We start from the raw sequence: 9,350 nt of genomic DNA, 5'->3' as shown, positions 1-9,350 counted from the left end.
CCGACCGGAAGTTGGAATACACCAACACCTCCTTGAAGGGGTTCGGAGGAGGGAAGCTGGTCCCTCTGGGCGTGGTCGAACTGCCTATCACAATCGGGAGCCCCCCGACAGAAAGAACAATGATACTGGACTTCGTCGTAGTGGACGAGGAAGGTCCTTACCAGATGATCCTGGGTCGGCCATTTTTAAGGATGAGCAAAGCGGTGCTGTCCAACCATTATCTGTCTCTAAAGTACCGGGTGAATGGGGTAGTCGGAGTGGTACGAGGAGACCAGAGGATCGCAAGAAGCTGCTACTCCTCGGCAGCAAGGGAGGCGATGCAGATAACATCCCTCGATACCCGAGTGGAAAACAAGACTGGCAGACAAGAACCCGTAGAGGACCTGGAAACAGTAAGCATGGGACCGGAGAACCCGGGAAAGACGATCAGAATCGGGTCGAGACTTGAGGGAGAGCAAAAGCAGGAGCTGGTGAAATGCTTACAGGCTCATGCCGACGTGTTTGCCTGGACACATGAGGACATGCCAGGGATTGACCCAGAGGTAGCATGTCATAGGCTGGCAATAAAGAAAGGTGCTCGGGCAGTAAGGCAGAAGAGGAGGTGCTTCAACCAGGAGAGGTATGAGGCTGTAAGTGATGAGGTGGAGAAGCTTCTGAGAGCAGGGTTCATTCGGGAAGTTAATTACCCAGAGTGGATATCGAACGTGGTGTTGGTAAAGAAGGCGAACGGCAAGTGGAGGATGTGTGTGGATTTCACAGACCTCAATAAGGCGTGCCCAAAAGACAGCTTCCCTTTACCAAAGATCGATCAGCTAGTAGATTCAACGGCTGGACATGGTCTGCTTAGCTTCATGGACGCATTCTCGGGATACAACCAGATCCCCATGTACGAGCCGGATGAGGAGAGCACGGCTTTCATCACTAACCAAGGTCTGTTCTGTTACAGGGTGATGCCATTCGGTCTCAAGAATGCTGGGGCCACCTATCAAAGGCTGGTGAATAAAGTCTTTAAGCCCTTGATCGGGAAAACCATGGAGGTGTACGTGGACGACATGATCACCAAGTCCAAAGTCCCGAAGGAACATGTCAGACATCTCGAGGAGACGTTCGAGCTTTTGAGGAAGTATAAGATGAAGCTCAACCCGGAGAAGTGTGCTTTCGGGGTCGAGTCCGGGAAATTCCTGGGATTCATGGTGAGCCATAGGGGGATTGAAGCAAATCCCGAGAAGATCCAGGCGATTGTGCAAATGACGTCTCCTCGAAACCTGAAGGAGATGCAGAGCCTCACGGGGAGGTTGGCGGCGTTGAGCAGATTCATATCCAAGGCTACAGATAAGTGTCAGCCATTCTTTCAAGTGATAAGGAGGGGAAAGAAAACGGAATGGACCCCAGAATGCGAGGAAGCCTTCCGGAACTTGAAGCATTACTTGCAGCAAGCTCCGCTACTGTCCACACCGAGGGATGGGGACAAGTTGAATCTGTATTTGGCGGTATCTGATCGGGCCGCCAGTTCCGTTCTGGTGAGAGAGGAAGAAGGAATTCAGTATCCGATATACTACACCAGCAAGGCCCTGCTCGACGCTGAGACCAGATACCCAACGATGGAGAAATGGGCACTGGCCCTTGTGGTTGCTGCTCGGAAGTTGAGGCCGTACTTTCAAGCATTCCCGGTCTCGGTAATCACCAACCAGCCATTGCGTCAAATTCTGCACAAGCCGGATGCCTCTGGTCGGCTCGTCAAATGGGCTGTAGAACTGAGCGAATTCGACTTAGACTATAAACCCCGCGCGGCGATAAAGGCCCAGGCAATGGCCGATTTCGTAGCTGAGTTCGCGGAGCCTGAAGTATGCTTGGATCAGCAAGAGGCAGATATAGGCAACGACGAAACTCAAGTATGGCAGATATCTGTGGATGGGTCATCAGGAGAGCGGGGTTCAGGAGCAGGGATTGTCCTGGAAGGCCCAGAGGGGGAGGAGATCTCTTATGCTGTAAAGTTGGAATTTGCAGCCACAAATAACCAGGCAGAATATGAAGCCTTGATAGCAGGGCTGGAATTGGCTAGGGCCGTGAAAGCGGACAGAGTTAAGATCAGAACCGATTCCCAGCTGGTTGCGAATCATGTCAGTGAAAGATTCCAACCAAGAGAGGAGAAGATGGAACAGTACCTAAGGATAGTCAGGCAGATGATGGGGAAGTTCGAAGCAGTGGAGGTGATACAAATCCCCAGGGAGCAGAATAGTCGAGCAGACATTTTGGCTAGGATGGCAGCCGTCGCCGACCCAAAAATGCCAAAGTCGGTCCCCCTAGAAGTAAAGTCTCGCCCGAGTATCGAGCAAAATTTGGGGGTGTTGCGGATAGAACAAAAAAGCTCGTGGAGGGACCCGATAGTTTCGTACCTTAGAGACGGGGTCTTACCACCAGATAAGCTACGGGCTCGGAAGATTAGAGCTCAGGCCTCGAGATACACGATGATCGATGGGGTACTGTATCGACGAGGATATACATTACCGTTCCTTCGGTGTTTGGACGATGACGACGCGGATTACGTGCTGAGGGAAGTGCATGAAGGAATTTGCGGAAATCATTCTGGCGGGAGGTCCCTGGCCCACAAGGTCTTAAGGCAGGGATATTTCTGGCCGACGATGCACCAGGATGCGCAAAGGAAGACCAGGAGCTGTGCAAGCTGCCAGAGTTTTGCAAATTTTTCTAACCAACCACCAGAGAAGCTCACCTCCATGGCCTCCCCTTGGCCATTCGCTCAATGGGGAATTGATCTGATCGGCCCATTGCCAAAGGGACGAGGAGCAGCAACACATGCGATAGTCGCTATAGATTACTTCACGAAGTGGATAGAGGTAGAAGCCCTTAGCAGGATCACAGAGAAGAAAACAACAGACTTCGTGTGGAGAAACCTGGTCTGTCGATACGGGATCCCATATGCCTTGGTAACGGATAATGGCAGGCAGTTCGATAATCACAGCTTCAGGGACTTCTGCCAGAACCTCGGGATAGAGCTGAAGTATTGCTCGCCTGCTCACCCCCAATCGAATGGACAAGTAGAAGCAGCCAACAAGACAGTCAAGAGGCTTCTGAAAACCAGGCTCGGAGCAAAAAAGGGTGCGTGGGTTGACGAGCTGTCAGGTGTGCTATGGGCATACAGAACAACCCACAAAACCGCAACGGGGGAGACACCGTTCGCTTTGGCTTTCGGACATGAAGCGGTCGTGCCGGCTGAGGTAGGAACGACCACACACCGGACAGATCATTTCAATGAGCAGGAGAACGACGAGCAGATATGTTTGAATCTTGATCTGCTAATGGAGAGGAGGGAACAAGCAGCCGAGCGATCAGTCACTTACCAACAGAGGGTTGCTCGGTATTATAACCAGAAGGTGAACATACGGCAATTCAGGGTCGGAGACTGGGTACTGAGAAGAGTGAATCAGAGCACCAAAGATTCGACTCAAGGAGTGCTGGGACCGAATTGGGAAGGGCCGTATAGAGTCAAGCAGATAGCGGGGCCCGGAGCTTACAAGCTGGTTCGCGCGGATGGCCACGAAGTGAAACGCCCATGGAACGCAGCACACCTCCGAAAATACTTCCAGTAAGACTTGCTCACATTTTAAAGCAATTTCTGCTCATGCTGTCTATCTTTTATTTTTATGTTTTATGTCCGGACAATTTCATGTAAGTCAAATCCTGCCATTAATGTAACGTCGACGAATTTATTTCGCTTGAAACCGAAAAAAAAAAAAAAAAAAAAAAAAAAGAAAAAAATCCTAAGGCATGCAAAGGCTCGCCAAGTCTCAGAGCCTGTCTTATGGCGAGACAGAAGCCAAGCATGCCAGGATCTGCTCGGCCACGAGAAGGCAGCAGAATCCAAATCGTTTGAAGAAAATCCTAAGGCATGCAAAGGCTCGCCAAGTCTCAGAGCCTGTCTTATGGCGAGACAGAAGCCAAGCATGCCAGGATCTGCTCGGCCACGAGAAGGCAGCAGAATCCAAATCGTTTGAAGAAAATCCTAAGGCATGCAAAGGCTCGCCAAGTCTCAGAGCCTGTCTTATGGCGAGACAGAAGCCAAGCATGCCAGGATCTGCTCGGCCACGAGAAGGCAGCAGAATCCAAATCGTTTGAAGAAAATCCTAAGGCATGCAAAGGCTCGCCAAGTCTCAGAGCCTGTCTTATGGCGAGACAGAAGCCAAGCATGCCAGGATCTGCTCGGCCACGAGAAGGCAGCAGAATCCAAATCGTTTGAAGAAAATCCTAAGGCATGCAAAGGCTCGCCAAGTCTCAGAGCCTGTCTTATGGCGAGACAGAAGCCAAGCATGCCAGGATCTGCTCGGCCACGAGAAGGCAGCAGAATCCAAATCGTTTGAAGAAAATCCTAAGGCATGCAAAGGCTCGCCAAGTCTCAGAGCCTGTCTTATGGCGAGACAGAAGCCAAGCATGCCAGGATCTGCTCGGCCACGAGAAGGCAGCAGAATCCAAATCGTTTGAAGAAAATCCTAAGGCATGCAAAGGCTCGCCAAGTCTCAGAGCCTGTCTTATGGCGAGACAGAAGCCAAGCATGCCAGGATCTGCTCGGCCACGAGAAGGCAGCAGAATCCAAATCGTTTGAAGAAAATCCTAAGGCATGCAAAGGCTCGCCAAGTCTCAGAGCCTGTCTTATGGCGAGACAGAAGCCAAGCATGCCAGGATCTGCTCGGCCACGAGAAGGCAGCAGAATCCAAATCGTTTGAAGAAAATCCTAAGGCATGCAAAGGCTCGCCAAGTCTCAGAGCCTGTCTTATGGCGAGACAGAAGCCAAGCATGCCAGGATCTGCTCGGCCACGAGAAGGCAGCAGAATCCAAATCGTTTGAAGAAAATCCTAAGGCATGCAAAGGCTCGCCAAGTCTCAGAGCCTGTCTTATGGCGAGACAGAAGCCAAGCATGCCAGGATCTGCTCGGCCACGAGAAGGCAGCAGAATCCAAATCGTTTGAAGAAAATCCTAAGGCATGCAAAGGCTCGCCAAGTCTCAGAGCCTGTCTTATGGCGAGACAGAAGCCAAGCATGCCAGGATCTGCTCGGCCACGAGAAGGCAGCAGAATCCAAATCGTTTGAAGAAAATCCTAAGGCATGCAAAGGCTCGCCAAGTCTCAGAGCCTGTCTTATGGCGAGACAGAAGCCAAGCATGCCAGGATCTGCTCGGCCACGAGCAGGCAGCAGAATCCAAATCGTTTGAAGAAAATCCTAAGGCATGCAAAGGCTCGCCAAGTCTCAGAGCCTGTCTTATGGCGAGACAGAAGCCAAGCATGCCAGGATCTGCTCGGCCACGAGAAGGCAGCAGAATCCAAATCGTTTGAAGAAAATCCTAAGGCATGCAAAGGCTCGCCAAGTCTCAGAGCCTGTCTTATGGCGAGACAGAAGCCAAGCATGCCAGGATCTGCTCGGCCACGAGAAGGCAGCAGAATCCAAATCGTTTGAAGAAAATCCTAAGGCATGCGAAGGCTCGACAAAGTCTCAAAGCCTGTCTTACGGCGAGACAGAAGCGATCAGCGTTTCAGACGAAAATTAATTCATGAGTACGACACGAGATAGTAATCAACAACATTTTTATTAATGGCTAACAGAGGGGATAAATTTCATAAACGTTGTTCATTACAATACAAGAAGAAATATATCAAAAAGATGGTGGGTCAGTGAGCCGAGCAGCATCGGTTGGCTGGACCTCCTCGGGTGCGGGAGGGGTATCACCAGTTGCGTCCGGGGGGGTGCTCGCCTCGCCAACATCAGCAGGGACTGCACGAGGAGGAGAGTTACCCTCCTCAATCACGATCGGCTCTAACCCCTCGGCATCTTCCTTGGCCGCCTCCTCGTCCATATGTTGAGCAACACCAGCTGCAAGGTCATCCATCTTCAGATCAGGGTGTTGCTTCCCGAGGACGGCCATGATACAACGATACGAATGCCGAAGTCCCTGGTCGTACTGGTTGTCGGCCTCCCTCTCCAAGTTCTCTACATGAGCTCGGTGGGAATCGCGGAGAGATTCGAGCTGAGCCTCATACATAGCCCTCTGCCCTTGGAGGTCCTCCTTAACCTTGGTCAGCTCCTCCTCGAGTGTAATGGCTTTTGCTTGAGCAAGGGACTCTTGCTCTATCAGCTTGAGGTTCTCAACGTTTAGCTCCCCCGCCTTTTTCTCGGCAACGTCAGCTCTGGTCGTCGCCGATTGAATGTCCTCCTTCATCTTCCTGTCGTAACGGCCAACCTTGGCCTTATAGTAGGTGGCCATGCAGCTGAGATGGAAAGCACTGTACTGCATGGCTCCCACCAGCTCGCCCAGGGTACAACCGTCAAAGCCCTCCAGGTCCTTCTTGCTCACGAGTTTAGACAACTCATTGAGATAGGGAACCAAGTGTTCTGGTCGGCTGTCGGGTAAGCGGGACCGAGGCACAACAGGTGGAGAAGAGGAAGCAGGATCAGTGGCCGCTCTACTGGATTCCCCGACTCTAGCAGAGGCAAGAGGGAGAGCCTGCAAGGGAGGAACCTGCTGCACGATGTTCTTTCGCTTCGCAGCGGGAGCATCTTTGTCCTGGTCCCTATCGGTTGTTGGAGGCCGAGAGCGTTTCCTGGTCAGAGCTCCAATCACTGCGTCCTCCATCTTATGGCCAGGAAGTATCAACCGAGACTCGAGGAAGTTGTATGTAGATAGCAGTTCTCGGCTCGAGCAGGAATTGGCCAATACAGCCTCGACCCGTTTAAGCAGACCAGGTCGGAGCGGGAAGTGAACACCCCAGGAAACTACAGCACAAACAGACACTTGGTTAGAGACAAACCAATACAGCAGGAACAATTATGGATACAAGACATCTAAAGCGAGCAGGCAACCTGGGACCGTGAAACGGGGTGGGACGCGACAATCCTTCCCGTCTATTTGCGCAACTTGACCCCAGGGACCCCCAGCAAAAAAGAATTTCCTCTTCCAAGTCCCACCACCACCAGTTGGAAGATCAGTTATGGGTTTCCTGCTCTTGGTACCAGATTGGAAGTAGTACCAGCCGGCATCTTTAGGGCTGCTCTTCAGCTGGTACAGATGCTTCACCTCATCAACCGTGGGCTCGCTTTGGCAACATCTGTCCCACAATATGAACAGACCAGAGAGCACTCTCCACCCGTTGGGGTTCAGCTGACCAGGAGCCAGATTTAGCCCGTTAAGTATCCGGGCAAAGTAAGGCTGCAAAGGACACCTCAGCCCATACTTAAAGCTCTCCAGATACAGGGTAACGTATCCCCTGGGAGGCCGGCTAGGTGTATCCTTTTTTCCTGGGATCCTAAGAGGTATCTCACCAGGAATACTATACCTAAGTCGGAGGTCATTGAGCTCGTCAAACGTGGTCGTACACGACATGTAGTCAATGGCATAATCACGCGACAAGGCTCTACCCCCTACTGTACCCCGTTCTTCTGGTCGTGATGCTCCTGATGGGGACGCCTCACTAGAATCATCCCCTTGACCCTCACTCAAAGTGTTCTCCGATCCAGAAGACCCTTCTTCATCGCTACTGTCGCTCGAGGAGGTTGTTTGGGGAGACATCCTCCTAGCGCTAGTACCAACACTAGACCTAATGGGCTCTAAGGGGATCCCGGGATCAAAAGCAAAATCAGCGGGCAGACTAGGCAAAAAACCTAGTTCGTCGTCACCGACCTCAACGACCTTCTCCTTACCCTTCGACATATCCTAAGTTCTAACCGAAACACCACCGCCAACTACAACCTCAAGCAAAGCAGAGAGAAAGGAGATTACCTACAACTAACCGATACCGAAAAAAAAAAATAGAAAAAATACCTGAAGCAGGGACTCGGTCAGAGAGAGACAGGGATGACAGCTTTGGCGCCGAGGTTCATTCGCCGGAGAGACAAGAATGGAGAAAATGACGAGTTCGTGTTTGAAGATTTTGGGTTTCCTTACTGAGAAGCAAACTCTTGGGCTGCCAGCATTTAATGACGCATATTCCGAGAATCCCGTAACCGTCGGTTTGAAATTCAAATGGAGGGGGGGATTTCTGCCACGTCACCTCGTCCGCAATTAAATGCGACATGACTCCTGGCAGCCTTTTCCAAACCCACGCGAGCGAGTACTATCGAGTTTCTACTGCTGGTCCACTACATTACCCAACACCAGAAACTGGGGGACCGGTGTTTGGGAGGGATACTGTTTGGGACAAATGCGTCGAAGGGACCAGGAATGACGAGCAGACATCTGATGGCGGAGTTCTGCGCACCGGTGTTTTCCGTTAAAGCCTGGCGCGTGGAAGAACAGGAGCAGAAACATCCTGCACGTCCACGATGTTGTCGTCCGCGAGGCCAATTCCTATAAAAGGCATGAGGCCATTCCGGCTAGAGACCGAGAGGCGAGGAGACCCGGTCGACGGCAGTTGGCAAGACGCGCTCTCCAGCACGAGAACCTAGGCACAACAGCCACGCTTTCCCCAGAACCGCGACGTAACACGCAAGATCTCACGGAGCCATGACAGCCACACTTTCCCCGGAACCGTGGCGTAACACGCAAGGTCTCACAGAGCCGTGGCAGCCACGCTTTCCCCTGAACCGTGGCGTAACACGCTAGATCCCATGTTTTGCCCATAACGCAGCAGTTGGAGTCCCATACCGTCTCGAAAAGAGCGGAAGACTGAGATTCAGAGGAAGCCTATAAAAAGGTAGCCAACGAAGGTAAAAGGGTTAGCATTTTTAAGATAAAAGAGAAAACCACAAAAAAAAAGCCATAAGACCCGTGGCAAGCGTTCCCCGAACCTTCATATCTGACTTGAGCGTCGGAGGGTTTGCGCCGGGAGAACAACCGGCGTACTCTGACTTGTCTGTGTGTGCAGGGACATCCGGAGAAGAAGCATTACTAGGAGACCTCCTGGTCGTGGTAGAGTTGATCGAGCAGGGATCCTGGTCGTAGAACGAGGAGAACCGGAATCTCGCATAATGTCATCTATGTACACTAATACAAGAGTGGAAGATGAAATTCTAGTTATGCAACCCAAAAGGTGGGTGAATTGGGATTTTAAAAATTCTTCAATTCTAAAACAAAATACCAAGCAAATCTAAAACGAATTTAAAGTAATAACAATTAAATCAATCTCAATATAAAAAGATAAGGGAGGAGAGATTCAAACACGAAGTCTTTTACGTGGTTTGGCCAACCTCGCCTACGTCCACGCCTCCAAGCTTTCTGGGCTTGAGGATGTCACTAAGCAAACCTCCAAGGTTTCAAATGTTTACACTTGACTTCCAAGGTGTTGCTGGACCTTTACAACAAGACAATATCCCCAATCTCTTAACCCAAGTGTATCCCAATATTTATAG

The 9,350-nt window shown here is 51.1% G+C and overlaps 1 protein-coding gene across 1 annotated transcript; it reads right to left on the bottom strand.

Moving 5' to 3' along the window:
* Nucleotides 1–5,576: 5,576 nt before the first annotated feature.
* LOC127903008 (uncharacterized) lies at nt 5,577–8,960 on the bottom strand. The gene is made up of 2 exons (XM_052443528.1): nt 7,825–8,960; nt 5,577–6,779 (listed from the first exon to the last, which is right to left on the bottom strand). Exon 2 carries the CDS (start codon nt 6,637–6,639, stop codon nt 5,662–5,664), a length of 978 nt encoding a protein of 325 aa, XP_052299488.1. The 5' UTR covers nt 6,640–6,779; nt 7,825–8,960; the 3' UTR covers nt 5,577–5,661.
* Between the last annotated feature and the right edge of the window lie 390 nt (nt 8,961–9,350).

The sequence above is a fragment of the Citrus sinensis genome, chromosome 1, assembly GCF_022201045.2.
Source record: "Citrus sinensis cultivar Valencia sweet orange chromosome 1, DVS_A1.0, whole genome shotgun sequence".
Taxonomy (NCBI): Eukaryota; Viridiplantae; Streptophyta; class Magnoliopsida; order Sapindales; family Rutaceae; genus Citrus; species Citrus sinensis.
Note: the sequence above shows the minus strand (reverse complement) of the source record. Positions and strands in the feature narration are given on the sequence as shown.